General features: G+C 33.4%; 1 protein-coding gene across 2 annotated transcripts; it reads left to right on the forward strand.

Annotated features, from left to right (window-relative positions):
- LOC105338090 (uncharacterized) lies at window positions 1-26,093 on the forward strand. Of its 2 annotated transcripts, none has more exons than XM_011443072.4 (7): window positions 1-155; window positions 9,519-9,665; window positions 21,578-21,667; window positions 22,732-22,911; window positions 24,709-24,798; window positions 25,339-25,511; window positions 25,785-26,093. In XM_011443072.4, exons 2-7 carry the CDS (start codon window positions 9,568-9,570, stop codon window positions 25,790-25,792), a joined length of 639 nt encoding a protein of 212 aa, XP_011441374.3. In that variant the 5' UTR covers window positions 1-155; window positions 9,519-9,567; the 3' UTR covers window positions 25,793-26,093. The 2 variants fall into 2 exon arrangements, with proteins under 2 accessions (XP_011441374.3, XP_011441375.3); XM_011443073.4 differs by lacking the exon at window positions 1-155 and adding an exon at window positions 7,939-8,089.
- Window positions 26,094-26,188: the final 95 nt, after the last annotated feature.

Consider the following 26,188-nt stretch of genomic DNA (forward strand, 5'->3'; position numbering starts at 1 on the left):
GAGGATCATCGCAAGATCACGGCTTCGAACGCGTGTGTCGAGCCGATGACGCTCTAACGTCAGTATATATTTCGATCATTTCCAGAACTAATCAAATATCATTGTTGTCTTACTGAGGGAAAACTGCGAGGGGACAAGCAACTGTCACAAGGGAGGTAAGTGCCAAACTGATAATATCAAAACTAAATAACTGAATTATTTAGAAGAAGACTTTTTAGTAACCGGATGTACTTTTCAATACAAAATACGGTTGATTGGTCGTAGATCATTGGCGATAAATGTTATGATCGAGTTTCAGCCGAAATATGTATTTTTCATTCATTGTTTGTTTGATTTAAAAATTGGACCTACATTTTGTGTTGGTTTTGAAAGATGTTTTTCTCGATTTTAAGGAAGACTGCCTAGCAATGCTCCTCCCTAAAAACTTTTCTCGTTAAGAATTATAACAAATTGCAGTTAAAGAAGACTGTGTGGTCAACAAATTACCCGTCTGATCTGTCTGGAACTTTTGAATATGATATTTTTGACATTGTTTTGTGAATGCTGTCAAAATTATTTTAACATCGAATTTTGAACATTTTCTTACTTTTCTCGTATCCGGACTGAACCATCTAACCCTCTATTTCAATCTTCAATCGTTCTCCTATCGAATTCTTTTCAATTACAGAGTTCAATGAATAAATTATTATATCTGCACAAATGAACTATATCCTTTCCTTTTGTTGTGATTCAAACAAAGAATTGATAGAGACAAAGTTTTGGTAACTAAGTCATCTAGAACTCTGGTTTTAATTTCACCTCAAATCGGCCTTTGATGACAATGTTTTGGTGTATTCATTAGCGCTTGCCTAATCCATGGATTGGATTTCTTTCGGTTAATGTTATCTTGTCGTATATCGGTTTGTAACTGTCTGCTCCAAATGGAGGAAAAAATTTCCTGAATAAATCTATACTTTAGTAAAAGCATTGTTCATCTGGAGGTTTGAAGGAGTTCCTTTTCATTTTTTTAATCAATCTTTCGACAAAATAGAACTTAGTATTTCTTCATATGTGAGCAGATGAGTGAAAATAAAAAGTAAAAAAATTTACTGGTATCGGCAATATAAAACGATCTAAAGAATTCGATTCAGAATTTTGTCACTGTGCACCAAGATTTTTATTTTCTATTGCCTAAATAACTCAAAAGATGAAGATATGATTAACCAATACATGTTTCACGTACCCATACATTATATATATAGAGAGAGAAAGAGACCCAATGGAGTACATTCCTAGATGTGTAATATATTGAAATCGTTTTTGCAAATTGCACATTTTAAAGGTCGGCAAAGTTGCATTCAATAAGTCAACCAACCAATGGGTTCAATTGTGCATTAGATTAGTTTACCTCCAACAAACAAATAACTTTTAATTTTTTAGGTAGATTGCTTCTGAAACTGTTTTTGGTTAAATATCATCCCGTTGTATAGATGACCATTTTCAGTTTGACAAAGTGACTCCTACTATCTCCATTTTTCGTAATAGGGACTATGCCTGAATTTTCATTTGTATAGATATTTGGCAATTTTTGATAACATAATGATATATGTTCTTGCCATTTCTCTCTGTAAAGGTCCTTACAAATGCAGGCATTTTCTCTACATAAACTATAATGCGTATATTTCCCCATTAAAGTATCTTATTACCGTTTTTCATAATCTATATTTTCTAATCGGACGTCGCTCATCTAATGCGAAGAACCTAACGTACGTTTTCAATAAAATCATGAAATAGCCAAATATACCATTAAATAATGTTCTTAATCGCTGAGAATTTTCTTTGTGACGTCAAATTTTCAAAATAGTTATGCCGTGCAGTTATCTTGTGTACTTAGTGCGATCGTATTTTGTTAAACGATAAGAGGACTCGGTCGGTTAGGTCCCTCTGTACCCTCTCAATAACTGTATTATATAACTTACTTAGTTTAATAAGAATAGTTGTAGTCAACTCCTCTGATATAGTTATATGCACAACGGGTGCTATTAATTTTCAGTCTTATATATGCAATTAGTTTATTTGCAATAAGTATAGGTTTCAACCAGAATAAATTCCCATTTATTCAGTGGTTCTTCACTGGTTGGGGGAGGCTCCCTTCCGACGTTTTTATTAGTTGTGGTTGAAAGAGATAACCCTTTAGCTGCATGGATTACGTTTGTCAAGATTAATCATAATTAATAATCAAATATCCGGAAATGTAGGGATATCCTATTTAGACCTACGCCCACTGGTCAGAGATAAGCAGCGATTTTAATTCACCAGTGACCCACAGGTCTTATAGTCGATATGTTTTTATAATTTGGATCGGTCAGCAAGATTATCCTTTGCTATTTTTTACCATTATAATTTGCCCGGCATGGAATGTTTAAACATGGTCGGAAAATATACTTACAATGTATATCTCACTATCTAATGATCGCGTTTATACTATATTAAGACATTATATATAAACTTTCTTAAAATTGTCAATCTCCGGATCCCGCTGCTTATTTTGGAATGACATCTACCCACAGTACAACACTTAATACCATTGGAATTTCTATTTCAAACATTGATTTCAAGACTAAACCTAATAGTATTTCAAGTCTTATTTCATGTAAAATGTTACTTCTTGTATAATATTAATTGTGTAAAAAAAAAAAAAAGCGCCAATTTACACTTATAATACGTTCTTAATACTCTTATAATATCTTTTTTATAGATATCCCAGTCTTGAAATAAACACGATACTTAAGTAAAGTGTTTTACAAAGTTTCAAATTCATTTAGATTTTTCTGTCTTTTTTGGCTTTCTTGCTTTTCTTAATATTAAGTGGTTTTTTTTTTTTAGGTCTATCTTTTATCATTTTTTTATTGTTTAAAGATAAGAAAAGTTCATGAAATAATTTTTAATTTCAAATCTTCGTAACCTGTATCTACTTTGTCTTAATTAAGTAATCTCAGCAAAAAATATATATTTATCTCATTACCGTTGCTTGGCAGTGTTTATTTGGTTGGGATTTTTTTTCGTGTTTGTTTTACTACACATGACTGTTGTCCATAAATATCAAAGATATAGTTCTTTTATAATTAAAAAGTTAATCGCCAATATTTATCATAATCTACTAGTATTAAGCTGGCATCATATTACTTTTATCTTAAGGTTATCCTTATAGTTAAGGTTCTCATCCAAAATTGCAATGATAGTTAAAGCGATCATCCAGCAAAATAGTAAATTGCAAACCTGTAGTAATAATGCCGGTTAGTCATTGTATGCATTTGTTATTATTTGGAGTATTTTTCAACACTAACGCCATGATATTGGCATACGATATACTTCTCCCTGGAAACTTTATGCTACAAAGCAATTGTAGAATAGGAACAAATTACTTTTTTTTAATGTTTTGTGGTTTATAAAACATCTACTTATATATTAATATACGACTTTTATTAATCAGTATACTAGATGAACGTCGAAGGAGAAACATCAGATTTATCAGAATAATGTAAATGTCGCTGACAGAACATTAGCATTTTGTTCCAATTATTCAAAAACCTAAGTGCTTGTCAATGCCCACAACGACAGTGTTTATGGCAAATATATTAAATATCAAATGGTGGGTTACGTAATATGTGGCGTTAATCTTCTAGCCTTTAACTTTCATCTGTGCTGACTGATAAAAATCAGTCGTCGATTTTGCGTGATCAAGTATGATCGAACTTGAACTGCAATATCATATTTATGACTTTCTAGCAAAGGGAAAACAAATTAAAACAGAATGCCAAACTGTCCGTGAATCGAATAATAACTATCTCAGGAAACTGTTTTCCTCCGAAAACGATCACCTCTCAATAACACTTAATAAAACGAAATATAGGCTTGATTGTTTGTATTGAGTAAATTTTCAATGTGTACGTGTACTGTGGAATCATTAGATTTCGTGGTGGCTCAATTTTCGTGGAATTCGTGGGTACCTCTTATCCACGAATTTACATCATCCACAAATTAATCAATTTTGGTTCTAATGGCATATCTCTCTTTTTAGGTGAAATAAAATACACAAAATTACCTTCCCACGAACCTGTAAAATTTAAGTAATCCACGAAAATTGGCCCCACGAATTTTAATGATTCCACAGTAATAGACTATCATTGTACATTATAAAACATATAACTAAGAACATAAATTTTGTTTCGTTATGATAAGAACTCGGGAACCATGGACGCAATTTCATATATGCTGATTATTCCGATGCATATAATAGGCCCCTAGCTTAAAATCGCCACAAAACACTGTAATGAATAAAATTGTTAGGGAAAAATTACATATTTACAGAGTTTAGAAAGGGACTATTCTTTATATATATCATAGGGTGTAGAGCGGATACGATGCCCCTGTGGTGCATACCAAATTTCTAGCTAGTTTTTGCATTGGTTTATCATCGTGTTGTTTTCAAAAACATATTTTAACAGAATTTCAATATGCTATCGACATATATTGGCACATTTAACTTATATTTCATAAAGTCAAGAAAAAAACTACAATTTTTCCCTAAAATTAGCTTATTTCATGCTTTATCTCAAATTTACATCATAGACCCATACTTTTGGTTTTATTTTCTGAATTTGTAAGATATTTTTGACAAGTCTATTATATTTTGAGAAAAAGTTTGAGACTTTTAAATAATTTTCTTGCATGTTGAATCGTTAAATGGATAAAAATATCGTTTTATCAGTGCAAAAAGGTAAAAAAAAAATCAATTAGGTGAAGAAATTGAAAACTTTTTCTTTATGATTATTTTAATTTTATTAATTTTAAATGATATAAATTTGTATTTGATGTCATGGTTCAATCCGATGAAAAATTATTGATGGAAAGGCGATGTATATGCAATTTGCACTTTCATTGCAGAGAAGTCATATCAAATACACTGTAGCACCGAAAGGAGCATATACATGTAGACCCCAAAATTTTGCTTTGAAGTTTGGTTTAGCTATGTTTGTAGATATTTTTTAAAACACAAGATTTATGATAGCAGGATCCAATGTTCTTTATAATAATATAGTCTGCATAGTAGCTGAGTCAAAATTGGACAGTTCAAAGATAAAAATGAAATAGACTATTATAGTTTCTGTATTTCTACTCTGTTGACTATGATGGAGTCTGAAATAACTACATGTACTTTACTCCCTCGCCTATTTAAGATTGTTGAAGGTTCTGTAATCAGCCTCATATATAGTTCACACTGTGACAAAATATAAAGATGTACATGTATGTTTGAGAAGTCCACTCAAAGTATGGGCAAATTGGTTATTTTAGTTCAAGTAAATTAGGTTAATTAACTCAAAACTACTTGAATTCGTTAACCTTTACATCATTAAATCGAAAATACCATTTCTGCCTATATTCTCCTACGTAACCATTCGGTGCAACATTTGTGACAATAGACGAACACGGCAGACACCATAACGTTGATAAATGTCTCTGGTTTTAGTCCTTAAACTGAATTTATCGGAAAGAAATGCCGATAATATGATTAATTGAAACGTGGGAAATGAAAGAAACCGTGTATTTCATGGTTGTAAAACTTATGAGCGGCAATGATTGAGCAATTCAAATTAGATCTGAATGAAAGGGTCACGTGGACTTACCGGAACAGGAAGCCACATTTTGTGCATGCTCAATTTGGTCCAATTTTGTCACATTTAAACCGTTCGTCAACACGCGCTACTGCATGTTTTCAATTATCTATTGACCAATTTCCGAAAAGGGATTAGTATTGATTGATAAGATATTTAATAAGTTCACATTTTATCGTTCACTAATACTAAATAAACGTTGCAGATCCTAGATTTTCTAAACCTTGATGGACAGGTTCAATAGTGTAATGTGAAACTAATCCCGGTATAAGAGGTCTGTCAATTTTATTACTGTGATGCTCGGTCTCCGATCTGTTGTCAAGAGACGTTAGTATTTTAACAGAATATATAAATAATAATAAAAATTCTATACATTGCCAGTTTCCTGCGGTTTATTTTTCAAATTGAATAATGCACCTTCTAGGGACAACATGTAATATGATAAAAACATATTCATAAAATTAAAAGGTTTTAGAAGACGGAAAGATAGATCACCAAAATCATCTGGGTTTTGGGGGTAAAAAAAAATGATCGCTCTTAAGAAAAGTGGTGAATTCGCAAGATACACAAGTAGATTGCAAACAGGGCTTTTCTCTTTGACGCAATATAAATCAAAATGAAGCTGTTAAATTAAAAAAAAAAAGTAAGTACAAGGAGTAGAGGTCTACTGGGATTTCTCCTTACACTGTATTTAGATTTTTTTTTGTCTGGCAAGTTGCAATCCGTCTGTTTGATTTTAAAAGGTTGATGAGAGAAAACGATCATGTATTTCTCGGTGAAAAGTTAATAAATAGAGTGATGGCGTTAACAATTCTCCTCGCAATTTAAGGCGGCTGGATGGTCGTGACCGTTTAATAGACTATACTGATCTCCTTAAAAGAAGAGTGTATAAAAAATATTTGTGCAAAAAAAATCGAATGAAGGTTACAATATCTATGAACATTTTTTATGTTTTCCCAGTTTGTTAGAGAATAAACTGACTAGCAGTTGAGTAGAATAAAACAACTTGTAATGCTTTTGTGTCGATAGGCAACTGTATAGGATAATGGGCTAGATGTCTATACTGTTGGGCGAAGTGTGAATTGAAATGACAATCGCAAGTCTCGTATGGTGTTATATACCTTATGCAAGCACTGTGCATTCGTTTTTTATCAAATCATTATAGATATACATGAACTTATATCCGGTCACTCAACGTACAGGAACTGTTATTAGTAGAAAGCGCTTTGTTTGAGTGTGTTTTGTATCGTACATATATGCCTGCTTTGTTTACGTGTGATCTAAAATATAAAATGGCAAAAACGCGAATAAAAGAAATATTTGCAGGAAGTGTATATACAATCGTAATTTGGTTTTTCGCTCGAAATTGAAATAGCAGACATTGACACTGCTGACGTTATCACCAAAGTAAAAAAAATTATAAAGTATACCATGAAAAACACTTCTTACTCCATCGTAGAATGTAAAAATGTAAGAGCTCTCTGGTTTTTTAGTCACAGAAATATTCTTTGACTTTTTCTCTAGGAAATGGCAGAAAATATACAAGTGCACTCCGAAATGTGAAGTGCATTTGGCATTAACACTTTCTCTGATAGCCCTGTTTTGAACTAATCTGAAACATTTTTTAAATAACATACGTTCAAGAAACCGATAGGTTAATTTAGGGTGTTTGGGTGTTTGAGATACTTAGTTAATATACGCATAACCAGCCATAGTTTCTGGAATTAAAACTACTTATGTCCAAAGGATTGGATAGATTTTCAATATGGATGGACGGCTGTAATTCAAAAAAAAGTTGTTCGATTAATGAACCGTTCGATTTAACTACAAAGATAACGACTCTAATAATCTGAAGATTAAAAGAGGGTTTTTTTGTTCTCAGTTAAATGATATGTGTATGAGAATTAAACAGCTTCAGAAAAAAGGATGAAGAGCTTATTTTTAATCATCAGTTTCCTTAAATTAAGTAGACTAACTAACGTTTTGGTGAAATTGCAATATAATTGTGAATGATATCATTGCTTTTATTTTTAATCAGTTTTAAAATGGTGGGTTTAAAGTGATAGTGAATATAGACAACAGTAGTGTTAGATCAAATAAGCACTTTTCTATTTTTGATTGTTTTCACATAAAGTATTAAATTACAAACATGGTATATAAAGGCTTAAATGATTTGTATGGAAAAAAGCATCATGTTTTTCACGCGTCTTTATTCCATTTATTACATGTACAGAAGTAGGAGGAGTCTTGTAGGAAATCATATAAAAGAACATAGAAAAATGTAAATCAAGTCTGGATCACTGTTCACCACACATTGCCACAAGTCAGACAAAGGACTTGCGGAATAAACTAGAAATATGTGTCGCTGTTGAGTGTAATTAGCTTCCTATCGTGTTTCAGATCGTGATTTATTCTATATAAGAAATACGGATAAAGTAAGTATATGTTTATAGTCTAATGTTAAAAGATTTTTTATATGTTTTCAAACTAATAAAAAAAAATAGTTATCTATAAAGTGGACATATTCAAATTGGGTGGTAATTTTTTAAAATTCTGGGAGTCAGTCATGTATACGTACAATTCATGTCAATATTATTGCATTCTAAGCACTCAAGAAAATTCATTTGCCCATATTATCCCCCACAAAGTATTTTAGATGTATCACAAAAACCAGCTTGCTTTTGCAGAAGGGTCCGGTTTTTTTTAATAATATCTTGTTTTGCTTAATGGGTTAAACATAAACGATGTAATGTTGTTTTCGAAACATTTGAAGCCCGCCATAACTTGCTCAAAGATCCCGATAATTATAATTCGTGTCCGCCCTAAAAAGTCGTTTAACAATGGGGCCATGAACACAGCATAGCGATAATGGCACTTGTACTTGGAAGTTATGCTTCTTGGACAACATTATTCAAAACATTTCTATTCGACATCCGTTTTATTGTGTTTCATTGTTATTCTACATAACATCTTTCACGTATTCCAAGCCGCTAAATCATTCATCGAAGGCCATAGTCACCTATGTCCTAAAGAAATTTCCTTATGAATAACGACAGACTATCGGGTATGGATCTGCACCTGACCAAAATAATCCCAGAAAAGGTGTACATGAATTTCCTTAGCCCTAGAAACATGCTTTATTGTGTTTAATCTACAATGCAATTTTAAAAAAAATCGATTATCTTGTCTAGCGGTTTGCATGTCTGTTCTTCTAAATGAAAATTGTTTAATTTTAACAATTTGATTTCATATTTTGTACTATTATCTCATAATTTATCGGTGATAAATTCAAGCATAAATGGCATATAGAATTTCCACATTAAGCACGAACCTACGCAGTCATTATGAAAGGGGGGAAATGAACGTGGTGTCCGATTTTGGTATTTCGTTCCTTTTGACAAAACGGCATGAATAGTCCCTTAATGTCATTAATGGTTTTTTCGTGGGATCTTTTAAAATCTGTTTACAGAGAACCTTTAACAAATTGTGCACAGCCTTTGACATCCATATACCTAACCCCTTATCCCAAAGACAAATCGGTCATTTTTGCCATCAGCATGGAGTTCTCTTTCTGTAGATAATCCGTAATGTTCTACCCTTGAGTGATTAATATATTTTTGCATAATGCTTACTGATACGGTGATCTGAAATCCTGGCGACTCGTATATGATATTGTTGTTTCAATGTTGTCTCCTAATTATTTCTATCTATAACATTTATCATTTATTCTCCAAGTCTACGAGTGCTGATAATCAGAGCTATTTTCTCCCCATTCACATTACGACATAAATCTTGGAGAGGCCCAACCGGAATCCAGCTCCGGTATCGATTCTGGACTTTAGCTTTTTTAATTCTTTTTTTCAGATTTGGTTTGGCTTTGCACACTGACGGTAACTTGGGCTCCAAGTTGGAAATGTATCATTGGAGTAACTGTTGGACTTTTTTAATATACATAATTTTCACATTAGCACCGTCCCTGGGGAATTCGGATCGAGCAGATGCATTTGATGAGTAAGTTTTTTTAAACAATGTTTCTTCGGTAAACTTAAATTAAAAAGAAAAATGTTTACAAATCATTAAAATATCTGTTAAAAAAATACTGTCACTTTTCTAAACAGGTTTTAAATAAATTTACTTTTTAAAAAAAATTATCTGATGTTTTTCTATGTATTAAGCAACATCTGTCCTTCAAACTTTAAAATCTTCTCTTTTTAATCGATGCGTGTATTATACTGTTGTTTTCGGTTGCTGATACAGTGTTTTGTCGTCCCTTCGTCTCTCAATGTTTGGCCAGTTCACGTTGCTCTCAATTTTGATCAGTGAATGATATACTACATGTATTTTTTTTTCTTTCTACACAATGTGTAAAATCTATGACATTTCATATTTAATGACAAGTAAGCAGTTTATTGCTAAGCTAATTTTCAAAAAAAAACTAATGTCCCATTGCATTTTGTAAAATAAGCTCTGACTGTTTTTTATTTGCTGAGTGAAAGTTACCTTTCAAAACAGTTTCCAGGTACATGTAATTATTCGTAGATGAATCTACTTGAGGACTGGATTAGTTACAATCTGTCACAGTTAGGGATATTTTCCGATACAGCTCTTTATTTTAACTAATTTGTTTCCTGGTTAAGTTTCACAGTGCCATCATATGCAATAAAATTATTTTCTTATAGCGTAAATTTTAAAGTAAAATTATATGATAAGTTTACACCACACGATAAATTGAAATAAAATTTTCATATTATTTTATATTTGAACATTTGGTAAAAATCGTAAAAAATGTTTTATGGTAAACTTTGTTCTGGGGAATGATTTACATGTTAGCACTTTATAAAGACAGGAACATATGCAAGAATATTTTTCTCTGCGTCTTTTAAAGCAATAAAAATGAGCTTTTGGTCAGTCTGTAATTTCATATAAACTTTATTGAAAGTTGCACGTCAAAGTAATACCCGAGACAGCTTAAGAAGGTAGAAGCATGTGTCAAAAAAACATTAAGCTACAGAGGACAGAACCGTTTATTTCATGCGGAATCTTACTTTTTATAACTTTCCTACACTTGGCAATTGTTTTCCTGTTCTTCGATAATTAGAGCCGCGATAATGAAATTAATTTCGTGGTGGCGGACTCCCAATACACCGTCCATTGATAAATCCTTTCTAAACAAAGTAACTCTACGATCAATACATTTCGATAAAATCACTGATATAAGGGGGAAGGATACTTTGATAAAATGAGAGAATTTCAAAATTTCTTTCATCACGAATATCCCACTGATTAATGAGTATTCCTCGTTCTAACAAGATCTAAAGGAAGTGGTTAAGCATTAAGTGTCGGTGTTGGAATTCATCATCCGGGCACTAACGACACTGAACAAATTTAAAATTGTTTTCGGCCCAGAACTAAAAAAAATATGACATACTTGCTTCAATAACGTACATTAGGATTTATCAAAATGGTTCGGCGGCAATCCTACCCGGCTAAAGAGAGAATGAAAGTCTCATTCATTGTAGAGCTTTTTTGAAAAGTTTTTCCATCAAACGCCACTTTATATCTATATTGAGACGACTTTATGAAAAAAAAAATCTAATATAGATCTATTATATGGATCCCATTTAATGTTACACAAATATTTTAAAATAGTTACAAAAAAGACAACTGAAGTATCCCTTTATCAGTTGAATGAGGCGCCTTAATAGTATGATTTTTCAACTATGAAAAATGTTCACTGAACAAAAATTTAGGATGAAATAAAACCACAAAGGTACGAAAGCCGAGAAGGATCATTCGAGATTCGAGATTCGAAATACGAGATTCGAAATACGAGATTCGAGATTCGAAATACGAGATTCAATATCTAAATTAACCAATCAAATCATGGATCTGAAACCAGTATCCTAGCAACATCAAACTGTTCTAAATAAAGATCATTCGTACATGCTCTTTCCTACAAATTAATGTCTTAATAGCTCTTATATAGTAGTTATAAAATGGTTAAATTAACATTGATGAATTGACCCCACACAGTATAAACAATTAAATTAGAAATAACACTGTTGGCTTTGCGAATCTAAGTGGTTTTGTTTGCCCTGTATGTATTTCCCCCCGAACAATTTTAACCCGAAGTGTATTCGCCCCAACTGTGTAAAAATCGGCTCGCGAAGAAAGATCTGTTTAATCTAAATGTTTTAGCTATGAAACGAAACTCAAAAAAATAATCGACATGTCAAAATATAGGTTATGATAAAGTTTTAAACCATAGAAGATATAATGATTTACAACCTCAAAGACAAAAATCCAGATAAGAATAGTGTATTGAAGGGTATGGCAATGCCATTGTCGATATGAGAGAGAGAGAGAGAGAGAGAGAGAGAGAGAGAGAGAGAGAGACAGACAGACAGACAGACAGACAGACAGACAGACAGACAGACAGACACAGAGAGAGTTTTGTAGTGTCAAATTCAGTTTGATTTAGAATTTGAAATTGATTTGATTTGTTACAAGCATATATAGACAATAATTAAGCCTCTAAAACGAGAAAAGAGAGGAGGTAGCTAGGGTAGGGCAGACCAACTAGCAAGCTTTAATTTTAACGGTGTTAGCGCACCTGTGATTTACATCGACTTTCTCTCTCTCTCTCTCTCTCTCTCTCTCTCTCTCTCTCTCTCTCTCTCTCTCTCTCTCTCTCATCACCTAGCATTTCCTTTTCCGTGAGGGGGCTGGGGTATTTGTGATGTCTTATACATTAGCTAGCGAAAATGATAAAAAAAAAACATGAAATTTTCTTTAAATTGTGTGCGGATGTTGTACGCCAATAATCTGTTTTCAGTATATACATTTCAAGAGGGGGGGGGGGCTATATAGTCCTAACTAATTTGTCAGTTATTCTGTCCCCACTTTGTTTTCTCTTCGTTTTCCAAGGTTTTTTTATTTGGCTCGGCAAATTAATATAAAACTTTCTGTGTAGCTCCATAACGATGCACTGTAGATAAATTATGAGTAGTTTTACTTTTGATAAACAGGTACATATCCGTACTTGATTTTTAATTTGACTCTTATAATCGGATTTAATATTCCAATAATTATAGGGTAGGAAAGAGTAGACGGGACTTTTGTGCGCATATCCTACTGTACCATTCATTCAACACAGGTATTAGCACTCATCGAGTTCGACTTGCTTTCCTTTTCTTTCATCCACTGAATTTAAAGCTATTAATTTTTGAAAATATTTTGAATTTATGGCCTGATTATATATAAATTAGAGGTGCGCTGGTGCATATATTTACCCAAATGGACCAAAATATAACTAAATGAATCTAAAAGTTTTGACAAAATTAGTTTTAAACGTACGACTCTTTTTTTCAATTCTAATCGGGTATGTCTTTTAGAGAAATCTTGAACCACACACATTTTAGCAAATAAAACGACAATTGTTTAATTTTTTTATGGGGAGGGAGGTGGTGTCGGTAAAGGACATGTATTGCTTGTGGCAGTTGTGCTATACTCTCATTTGTTATAATAGGTAATACTACATATTGATATAAAATGAAAGTTTCCAATTACACTGTACATAGCTTCTATCAGGCATTTTGACCCGTGCGATAGTTTAAAACAATTTTCAAAGCATTTAATGTAATTCAACCGATCATTTTTGAAATTTAATTTTCTGGATCCCCGCCTGATACGTCCGCCTTCTTGTATATTAGAATTACATGTACGTTGACCATATGTACACATTAACTAAATCGGCTATGTTATGGGACGATAACATTTTTTATCAATGTTTTTGCAGGATATGTAACAAATAACAGCCTATTTGTGGGTTTTTGCACTGATTATTTGAGATAATTTGCCGCCATCTTTTATGAATTCCACACACCACTCACAGTTTCTTTATTTGGTGTTCTGTGTGTATGGCGACAAATTGGTAAATTTGCACCACTCACCCCTTGTAGCTTCATCCTGATTACATTTTATCTGGCTATGTGTAATGTAGTAGTATATTAAATACACACATCTTTGTTTGCAGTGCTTATTTACATCTTTAGAGATTTACTTACAAAAAAGTAAACATTTGTATGACTTATATGTAATTATTGTCAATTTTGGTGGGGGGGGGGGGGGGTAGGAAACTACAGAGAAACTTAACTTGGCTGTGAAACATATGCTTTTATTCTTTCTTGTTGATATATCAATGAATGAATTATAACAAAATATATGTACAACAATTAATTTTGAAATATTCATGCACAATCAAATAAAGGGTTTTACTGTTCTCTGCACAAGAAATCGGCAATGTGAACAAATTGGCACCCTATCATCCCTACCTTTAATTGAAGAGAGTAGGTATCCTTCTATATTGAAAACAATTGCAAAAGTAAGACTCATAATAAGTTGTTTACTGAGGAAAAGGAAAAAAAAATGTATTTATTAATAATTCCGTATGATGTGATAATATCTCAATGATTTGTTTATAATCGTGGTACTTGTATTATGCATACATAAAAACGATAAGTAATGCTTATATTTATTAGTGAAACAGGACAGATTTTTTATATTTAGATTATTTAGATACGTGTACTAATCTTCATGCGGGGATCTAGAAAGGAGGGGGTCAGGGGATCTGGACCCCCTCCTCGGGAAAATTGGAGCTTATTAAATTTACATAGTAAAATTTTTTAAAATTGGCCTAGGACCCCCTACAGAAAAAATTAGCTACGCTTATGAAGTTCTCTACCATAACCGCATTTTTACACAAAAGGGGTGAATAAACCCGGGTTTTAAACTATTACTGGTGGTGAAATACCTTAGGGTTCAAACGCATCAGGTGGAAATGCACCAGGGCAAACAAAATCACTTAGATCCGCGAAGCACACTGCATTATTACTAGTCTACTTAGATATTCTGTGTAATATGGAGGGTAATCGTGTTCAAAAATCCAGACATGTAAACTTGTAAATCCGAATATGCAATCGTGTTGATGTGTGAGCCTGAGCATGAATATGTGTAATTCTGATCGTGTAACCTATAAAACTCGGGCATAAACACGTGTAAGATTTGACTCAGTTCCTTCGCATGATGCACATTTTGCAACTTTATTGTTTACATTAGTTAATTAAACCTTCAACTTTGCACACTTTCAATCCGTAGTTTCTGCATTTGTAACTTCAGGCTCGGCAATAGCACATCTGACATGATACAAATTGACAAATGTAAAGTCTACAAGTTTGTCGAATTTTGACATGACCTTATATGGAAACAGTGACGTCACTGATATAAAAAGGCTAGCTGCAGGTAAAGGCATGCCGTAATCGCCGGAATAGGGACGGAATAAATAAAAAAAAATATTAGGTAAGCCTATAATCATATTATCTCTGGATAACAACATTTCATAGAGTATTATTTTTCGGAAAATTAAATTATGAGATTGGTGTACATTTACTCAAGAGAATGTATAAAAGATGCGAGTAAAGAATTCGATCGGCTTCAGATATCCTCTTAGAACTGAAAAAAATTACATTTCATGACTTTGTTTGAATACACGTGAATAAAGATATATACGCATTTTTATTCATAGGCGTCTGAACCGGGAGGGTGGGGGAGCTAGGGGGAGGGGGACTTAGCCCCCCCCCCCCCACTTTTTTGCCAAGTTAGACCTAACCATTAGGAACATAGCAACAGGGAGGATTCAACCCCCCCCCCCCCCCCCACACTTTTTCCTCGCAACAAACAAAATTGTTCCTTAAAAGACCTTAAAGAAAATGAAATATTAATAGTGATATTGAAAATTAGAGTCATAGTAGGTATACTAGCACCCCCCCCCCCCCAACCACCACCACCACCACCACGGATTAGGAATTTCATGATTGGGGGGGGGGGATTGGGCAGGTAAGATTGGAGTTATTGGTATACCCTCTCCCACGGATTAGAATTTTCATGACTATGGGAATTCTTGTCAATATTTTTCATGATTAGTTTAGCCCCCCCCCTTTCAATTTGCTTCCGACGCCACTGTTATTAGAGTACTTGCAACAAATTGTTAAAGTATAGGCCTCGGCTGAATTAAGACAATATCTCCAAATGCATCCTTATTGCTACCACAAAGTTGTGACAAGACCCCCCCCCCCCCCCCCCCCCACCGCGAAAAATTACACGGGGTCCGTCGGCTGAGTTGCAAAGTTATCGATAAGAAAAACAAACTATTTAAAGACATTGGTTTTGAGATTGTGATTACCCGGTAATATGAGACATAAGAAGCGACACCCTCTTTAAAAAAATGAATAAAAATTCCAAAGATAAGGTTAACTGTCGTGAAATTAAAATGTGTATAAATTATTTTAAGAAATGTTTCTTTGCATTGTCGGCAATATAAAGGAAAAAAAGCCTATCATGCAGGTAAAATTTGACATGTTTTTAAAATTATTTTAAGCAATTATTACGGGATTGAGTATGACGTCCTGAATGTCGGTTCAATACAGACTCACTTTGTGAAGTTGGCTGATAAAAATTTTCTGGAGAGCTAGTATAATACAGCTTTACAGCCACTTGTGAACTAGCTGCAGGTCTGTAGCTCCCTGTCTAAAAATACAGATGGACGATCTTTGAGCTACAGTGCCTCCCATAGTAAAACTTCAATTTACGGCGCACAAAAAATATGCGCTAGTTTTTTTTATTATTATTGAAGATTGTGTTATTATTCATCTTTCACTTACACAGCAACAAAAAGTATTTATAAATACATGTAAAGTAACATAAATTTTTCCGCGAAAAATTACCAAATCCTTGCAGGTCGTTTATTCTAACTAATTCAGAAAAATAACAAGAGTAAAAATGGGGTACTCTATATGCAATGTTTTTGCCCAAAAATGACTAAGTTCAACAGCTGATATTTTTATAAATTATCAGAAATCAAAATCCTAGCAATTTGCATACTTCTGATATACATGTATAAATGATCTGCAAAAAAACAACTTCCTATCTTGAAAACTGTTCGAGGAGTTATCGGTACAATAAGGGTACCTTTTTGACAGCCACTCGTTCGTCTGCAATTTTTACTATTTCAATAATCGGAAACCCGGTTAAAAATTCACTCTCAAAATTCTTAGAATTCAGAAGCAATGGAGTTACATGGGACCTCACGGCGGTCTTCGAACCCCATGCCGCTCAAAATATATTTACCCCCTTAGGAAATTTCTTGATCCGTCTCATTTCTAGAAAAGAGTACGCATTTACTTATATTCCAGTTTAAATTACATGTCAATTTTTTTAGAGATATAAGATATTAGGCATTTCCTTTAATAATACCATGAGAATTATATTACGGAAATTAGCGCATTCGTCACATCGGCAACGATTTTTTTTCTACATGAACCTCTTCCTGTTTTGTCCAGTTTCAATCATACCTCAATTTTTTTTCTTTTCTAAAAATAATACCCGTGTTTTCGATAGAAAAGGTGTCGTTCATTAAAAGCTTATTGCAACAGTTTATAGCTGAATATTATGTTTTTTTTTTCGTTCATTCCGGTCCGGCGGTTACGGCATGCCTTTTCCCCGCAGCAAGGCAGTTGCCATATAAGGTCATGTCAAAATTCGACAAACTTGTAGACTTTACATTTGTCAATTTGTATCATGTCAGATGTGCTATTGCCGAGCCTGAAGTTACAAATGCAGAAACTACGGATTGAAAGTGTGCAAAGTTGAAGGTTTAATTAACTAATGTAAACAATAAAGTTGCAAAATGTGCATCATGCGAAGGAACTGAGTCAAATCTTACACGTGTTTATGCCCGAGTTTTATAGGTTACACGATCAGAATTACACATATTCATGCTCAGGCTCACACATCAACACGATTGCATATTCGGATTTACAAGTTTACATGTCTGGATTTTTGAACACGATTACCCTCCATAGTGTAAAAGTAAATACAAATAATTATTTAGTTAGGTAGGGAGAAGTGAACATAGCATTTATTTGTATATAAGAGCATGTACGTATGATTTTTATTTAGAACAGTTTGATGTCGCTAGGATACATATTTTCAGATCCTTGATTTGATTGGTTAATTTAGATATTGAATCTCGAATTTCGAATCTCGAATCTCGTATTTCGAATCTCGTATTTCGAATCTCGAATCTCGAATGATCCTTCTCGGCTTTCGTACAAAGGCACGTCTATCGACAATACAGTAGGATCATCAAATTTAATCTGATATTTCATCTGACGTTTAATGATAAAAACCGCATCGACACTTTCCGCATCCTCAGGCACTTCAAGAGAATATTGACCTTTACACGAACGCATAAAAAGCAAACTTAAATAAGAGTCGGGTTTGAACTTCATTAATTGCGAATAAAACAAATAATAACACAAGTGCATCTAAGCTTACATGTCGTAATGTTAAATCTGTTCACGTTTTTTGCAATCATATAAGATGATTCTTTTCCTATCCCATTCGAGCTGTTTGAAAAGAGAATCTTTCATTTATGTAATAAGAACAGAACCTATCTTAATAAAATCTCCTTGTCTTACAAACCTTTCTCTGATAGAATAGTTACTGACAGTGACTAATCTAGTATCTTAATCGCCACTGAATGGTTTTGATGAGAATCTAATCTCAAATTAAAGATAGCGCATCCTTTGGATGTATTGTCATATTTATTTTTTAAGCAATTGTACCCTTAAAAGTGTATTCGCGTAACATTTTTGCATACCGTTGCATAGAAAAAAACATCTTGAAAAAAAAAGAGTTCGTGCGTCAAAATCTTAATTGACTGTAGCTCCAAGGCCACATAGCATGTTTATAAATGTAACCTTGCTTGTTTTGTTTAGATTTCCTGTCATTCTAAAATTTAGATTAATCCTATTTCGGAACAGATTTCTGATGCCATACACACACAATAAATGCCATCTGCAGGAATGTACTTATATCAATGATTTCTTTGCATCACGAAAAAACGGTGAAAATGAAAATGTCGAAAACCCGTGTAAAGTTTCTCGTGATAGAAAAGCGATATTGTGACATCAATAAATATAGCCAAGAGGTGTCGATAAACAGGTAATCAACTTATAATTCTCTGATTAAAAATAGCATTTTTATTGCCGGTCGATCTGCTATTTTAAAACAAATGAAAACATATTCTCTTTCTTGAACACCCATCGGCCGTTGATCGATATGTATTCTTTGGCTCTTGCAATATAAACACCGCCATTGCCTTACTGTACGTAGCCAACGGAAAGATTGTCTAAACTTAATTATCAAATAAGACAAAACGATACATTTTCAAGATTAAAATGATCCGAATTACGCTTCTATTTGGCGACGTTCCGAGTTCTGTTTGTCGTATAGAACTGGTACAGCCACTGACGCCGACTGTTCAGACGAAAAGAAGTCATACGTCACAAAAAAGTGATTCGCCCCTCGTTTATGGGGTCTAAGTGCATGTAGTTTGCAAAGAAAATAAGCACAAAGGTGTTTGATTTGCAATTTGCACGTCAACTCTCAAACGCGGTCGCGGTGACAGTTTAAGTCTTGGCTTGTTTTGCAGTGAAAGGTGGTGATATCTGTGACCGGATTCTGATTTCAAATGGTGCCATTTTCTTTTTGGCTTATCAAACTCACATTAAAGGGTATTTTGATATAAACAGACCCCCGCAGTCCTATAATTTGATTTTTTTTTTTTCGTTTTGGAAAGGTTTGAACTGTAAAGAAGAATGGGTTATGATTGAACTGTGTTATTTTTATGTTCTGCATATTTGACATCAAAGGATTCGTTTATTGTATTCTTGCAAAATCTGCATCAACGTTGATAGACTCGCACAACCAATTGTTTAATTGAAACAATATTGTGTCAATTAACAATATCATTCATCATGACACTTAATACAAATACTAGTAACGCCCTGAGTTGAGAAATGTGTACAAATTGATGAATTAGTCACGAAGAATTATTGCATTGAAAAGTAGTTTGGCAGAAATATTTATTCAAGGTCGCTATGTAATGTCATTTATTGGTCAGAATAACCATTAATATATGTCAAGTAAAAGAAGGAACGGTGGTTGGTATTTGGAAATATGTGATTTCTCTTCCAGTGACATCATTCCCTGATTGTTAAGTTCTGTGTATCGCAAACACTGTAATAGATTCGACAGTACATGTATATTTATTTGTCCATTTTGAAATGAATTCTTAATCCGAATTTTTTTTAATGATATTTAAAATTTATTTGACGAAGAATTATTTTAAAAGAATGTACCCTCAATTATAATTCATTATCGATCAATGGCTTTATTTTGTCGCTAAGGTCGTGAAATTAAAGTGAAACGAAAAAACCGGTCAAATGATTTTGAGAATTAATGTGGTCGGCCAAAGTAACTGTATCATTGCTCCATTATTTACATCAACTAAACAACATTAACTGATGTTAACAGCATTATGGAATTGTAAGTAGGTCATCTGTTATGTAAAAAAAAAAACCCTTTTTTTAAACGCAGAATTTCAAACGAATTCAAAACGAATATATTGAATATGCGGACCCTGATGACAATGAAAAAAACTTAAGTGAAGGAAAGTTAAATCATGGTGTATCATCTGACATTTTTCAATCGAAAGAAAAAAGAAGCAGTAACCACAGTTCAACGTACACAAAAATATGAACTTCTTTTCGAGAAATTTTGAGTCTTCTTGGACACTTTCTTTTTCTGTATATTCTTTATCTACATATAAGTAGACAGTTAAACTAGCAAAACTGCACTTGCAATGGCCGCTCTAATTTACCTCGTTGCGCAAGGTTACTGGAAAAGCTAATAAGGGAATACGATGTAATCAGTAATCATTATATTTGTTGAATTTTTCTTAAACTAAATAAATATTTGTTCTGTATATGTGATTGTCTTACGCATGAGCACTTCATTCAAAAGTATCTACTTTATGACACGCATGCGTATACATAATTAATTTTAATTTAAACTCATTGAATATCTCATCTAAGAGTATCGTATGGAGGTTGTATTGTATTGTATTGTATTGTTTATTTGCTAAAATGCATATGAATCATAAGCAGTTGTAACGTATGTACATAATTATAAACATATCCATACGTCACTCTATCTAAGCAAAAGCACACGTCACTACTAGTATTAACGTTATACAATATTCTACAAAAAATATTATTCATAAATGCGCATTCATAGGAGGAGAGACCCTATAAATCAATAAATCAAAAAGTTAGGTAAATACTAATAATAATGGTAATACATTAATTGGATTTACAAATAGTCTGACATTCCTGTTTTTTACCAGCCTCACGCAGATACATTGCGAGATGGCACAATCGTTTGCGATTATGAATGGCAAGGAGTTGAACTAACTTAAACATTGAAGGACGAGTCCAGTAATACTTTTTTTTAAATACAATACACGTAGACATTTATAAAAAGGACAGATAAGTATAAAACGGAATATATCCTCGACTTCACATAAATTACAATATTTGCAGATACGCATCGATCTCACAGTTCCGTTATAACGGCCTTGCTCTACCAAAATCATATGCGATGATAGTCTATAAAAGGACAACAAGGTTTTCCGAAATATTTTTACACAGATAAAATTGTAAGGAAAAAGTGTCAGGCAGATACTTGTACAATAAACATTTAGAGGATGACTCGAAAAATGCGTCTCTTTCCTGTAAAAAAAGAATCACACAACCTCTGCTTTACAATTTTTAAGAAAACATTAGTGTTAGCCACATTCTGTGAAAGCCATGATACTTCATGCATACCCAGTGATACCACAGGGGCCAAGCCCGTTTTAACATTAATTTCAATGTAGCCAAAAATAAAGAAAGGGGTCGAACTCTGACCCAGATAAAACACTACCAGCTCGCTTCAAAAGCCTAATAAACTTTTTTTTTCAGAATGATTGCAGCGTTCGACACAGATACGAGACACATACGATCTGCAATTTCTTCGATAGAGGATGTAAAACGAGAAAGTCAACAAAGACAGTAAGTCTCGTTATTCTAATTCAGAGAAACCAATTTCCAGCCCTCTAATCAGAGTATAAGCCAAGGGTTTATGATCCGCTCCAGTTTTCTCCAACAAAAGGGATAATGAGCAAATCGTAAAACTCTGGCTTGCGAAAATGCATTTCTCTGTCCCAAGATCCTTTTACATATGTATATTGATTTAAAATTGAGTGTGGGGAGGGGGGGGGGGGGCTTTCTGTTCTGTCGGAAATATGTCAAAAAGGTTTTATGATAAACAAGATACTTAAATATTGTTTTATTCTGATTAAAGCCACGCCAGCTTGTTTCGATGAGCTATCATCGTAAGCACCTGCAGTACACTAGTATATGTGAACGTTCTGAAGTTCTAAGTGATACTTTAATGGTTATCGTTACTATGGTAATTACATCTGTAATAATTTCTACATTTCACTTCTGTAATTCAGTAAAGCACAGTGTTTACGGAAATAATGATCAGTTTCAATGATGCACTCGAACATATAGATAAAAATCCGTGAATTACGTAAGTATGAAAAAGTCATACGTACAAATTCCATACTAACAAGGGATAAAACCACAATACCAAACAGTATCAGTTATTTTCTGACGAATTCAAATCTCTTTAATGAACTCGATGTAGAAGAGCAGAAACGCGATACTGCTAACGAGGAATACCCACATGAACAATGTAGGAGTGTGAGACTCACCTATTATCGTAGTTGTACAGCAAGTTTACAATTCTTACATTTTTTATCTCGTTGAAATCCATAGAGCACTAGTTTGCATGAATGCTATAAAATTTTCCTATAATTCTGAAATCAATTTCTATATCTATTACTCTTTTTTTTTAATTTCAACTTTTTTTTTTTAATTTTAAATTTATTTATCATTCTTTTCCATTCTTCATCCTATTTCATTCTTCTGCTGTACTTTGTCATACGCTTAATTATATCCTGATGGGGATTGTCTTTAGAAAGCAAAACTTCAAATCTTTGCACTTGACACGTACAAAATTGAAAAGAAATACTTACATTGTTAATAATGGATCATGCATTTCTCTTCAGGAATAATCTGTGTAGAGGGATGGGACCCAACAACCATCCTTGCGGACTAACGAGTTTTGATGTCAGGAATGTAAGAAGAGGAGACGATGAAGACATAGAAGTGGAGACGCTCAATCGAGGGACACGATCGTTAGAAGGGAGTAGACCGGACAACCCACCGACCGAAAAGGAAAGAATGGCGTAAGTCTCTCTCTCTCTCTCTCTCTCTCTCTCTCTCATTCATTTTTAACTTTTTTCCAAAATTTGTTTGAATTGGTCGTGTCCGTTTTTTTATCTGAGATATATATTAGATGCCAACGTTTTAATGTCCTTTCATTGTGACTGCCCCCCCCCCCCAAAATGATCTAAATTTTAATGACTTAAGTCTACGACACAAAGAGGAATGATATATAAGCAAATTATAGTCTTTTAAATTTATTTTCTAGGTCTCTAATCTCAATAACAGACATGTCCACCGCTGTGTAATGTTATGGTCTAGACACGAACGCTACAACTTTTAATGTGCAAAAGTAATGCTTGTAAAATCTAACTACTTTGATCGAGAAGTAGGAAATCTATGGCTGCAATCGGGCATTCATTGTTCCTTAATTATATAGCACCGCGCGCATTTTCGATTGCCTTGTTTTTTGTTGGACTCGCTGAGATGAAACATTAAGTTTAAAGTCAAAGCGGCATGAAATAAATTTTTCATTGCAATACAAAACCTGATCGTTTTCCTATAGAATCTACCTACATTCTGTCAACTTCACTTAGAAAGCTTATTGATCACGTACGTAAAATATTAGCGGCGTTAAATCATAAACATTGTATGATTATATGATCAGCGCTTGCACATTCCATTAATTATGGATATCGGAGAGTGGGTGTTAATTACGGTACAATTAATTTGGCATTTTTTGTCTTCGTTTATAAAAAAGGAATGTGTTATTCTAGTATTTATGTCCAGTGTAGGTGTGCTTGCTACATACATTTTAACTGTAAACGTCCGAGCGACAAGGAGTTCAAGAAAATATCCAACTAAATAGCAGTTCCAGGAAGGTCTTGGAAAGAAGAAATGTATAATTTTGTTCAAAAACCTGGAATGTACAATTTGGCCAGTATTCCCAGTGATTAAAAAAAATTAACAGCTATAGGTTTTAGAGAAAATGTAAATATATAAGAAATTCGTATGCGACTAAATTCTTTTTTATTGAGGGAAGTAGCAAGGTCATTCTATGAACTAGAGCATGTCATTTATCATTTAAACCTATCACGACACAACAATGCTTGAAGCCATTGTCTACGACACAAAATCGTGACGGTTACCTCAATTACTGGGATAGAACAAGCCGAGAAATTAAGTCTGCAACCTATATTGTATTTTGTTCCCGGATACTTTGCAAACTCAGGCATATTTAAAGGGAAATGGCAGCAAGCAACATAATATCATAATGCATTTTCTACAATACCCAAGTTACGCATAAAATGGGTGATGAAATCATAGTTGAACAGAATACAATAAAATAGTCAATGGTGATAAAACCATAGTCAGTATAGAGTTGTCAGAATGTTGAAAGATTTAAGGGAAAGTATTAACAATGCAATTTATAGTTGCGTGTTCAGCAGTAAAGCAAAAGAGACAATATGAGATAGTGGACATTTTTAGTCTATGAATGGAACCATAATTAAAACAAATGTTCTACAACTGATAGCGTTGGTTTCCTTTCAACAGTCTGCATATCCCCAAGACATTTCAGCCCGGAACTATCATCCCCCATTAGATGAATATCGTGTACTATAATTGACTGATGCCATATTCAAAAGGGAGATATTTTGTTTCATATGGTACTTTAAACCACTCTTATCTAAGTTTGACACTTCTATTTTGGATATGTATATTCCTATAAAATAAAATTATCTGTTATCTCTACGTGCCAGCGTAGATAAAGATACCACGTCCGATACTGGTTTGATTTAATGTAGATCTTTTTTTTTCAGCTACATCGCCAAATTAGCAAAAAGACGCCAGGACATGGATAGGATATTAGAGCTCTTGAATGAAAAGGAAAACAACATTCGACAAATAAGGTACTTGTATCACGCATGTTGCATTTTTCACAAATCAGTAGAAAACTCACACCTTTAATTACATGTGTGGCTTTTGTTATGAACTTAAACCCGATATTTTGATAAATGGATTCAGGAACTAATTACACGAATTCCTCAATCACATATTATTCATTTTCTGTTATGTGTGAGATACAAACAACATAGCTAAAATTTTGTTAGAGGAAGGAAAGATCAGACACTCTACATGACCGTGCGCGAACCGTTGCACATTTGAATCAGCAACGCAAAAAATTATGTACATGTATTTGAAGAAGTAATTAAATGTTGGGAAATATTTGGCCCATCATCTGTGTGCTACCTCAAACATTAGATATATTCATGATATATTTATAGATATGTTTCAACTGAGACATGTTACAAGGATATTGCGCACTTTTGCCAGTAAGCGGCTAAAGATGCAAAGTTTTACAAATTTAAAAACATAATACAAATTATTTTTGTTTCCTATCTTGTCCAAATATATAAAACATGACCCTGTAATGATTGAATACTTCACAGAAAACGGACATGTGCTGTGGAGTTGGGAGGGGCCTGTCGCACGGAATGGGCATCAGCCATTGCAGATCAGTATTATTACCTTATGGGACCCCATGGACCCGGCAAGAGAAGGAGGAGGTCGCTAATTAACGTACTAACGGGGAAATTATCGCATATATCCACCTCAAACAAAGGTACGAATTATTCTAACTGTACACAAAACATTGATATTTAGAGGACCGGGGGATATATCGGACATGCATGTGATTTTGTTTCTCAGTATATAAACTATCCATGAATCTGTAAAATCAGTCAATATAAAACCAATTACTTCTCATCATAATATTTATTTGGTAGTTTCAACAATTGTTACAAGTAAAAAGAACAATATATTTAAACATTTGTGCATTTCTTTCGGCGATTCTTGAATATCTGATCCATTATCGCTGGTTTCCTTTCATTTTCAGGGCATTGAGTTTCTGAGAAACAAGTGATGTGTGTCAAACATCTGTGATCTCCTCTATACAGAAGCGGCTTTAATAAATATCATATATGGAACTTTTCCTGTATATAAAATCATCTTGTTCACGGTTTTTTTCCCCTTCATCTTCCCTATACATGTACAGTATGCACGGTTTGTGTGTGTTTCTATAATATTGTGTCATGTTTATTACATGAAGTCTCTAATTTCCTCATTCTTTTTTTTAAAACTTATTTATTGAATTAAATCTGAATCTGACGTTTGTTTTAATAAAGTGTTATATTTGGCAACGTTGTATGTTGTGTAAATCTTCATTGTGTTTCACATTCAAATAGTTCATCTTGAACGCAGTAAATAACAACCAAAAAAGTATATTATATTAATTCGTAA

This window comes from Magallana gigas, chromosome 5 (assembly GCF_963853765.1).
Source record: "Magallana gigas chromosome 5, xbMagGiga1.1, whole genome shotgun sequence".
Taxonomy (NCBI): Eukaryota; Metazoa; Mollusca; class Bivalvia; order Ostreida; family Ostreidae; genus Magallana; species Magallana gigas.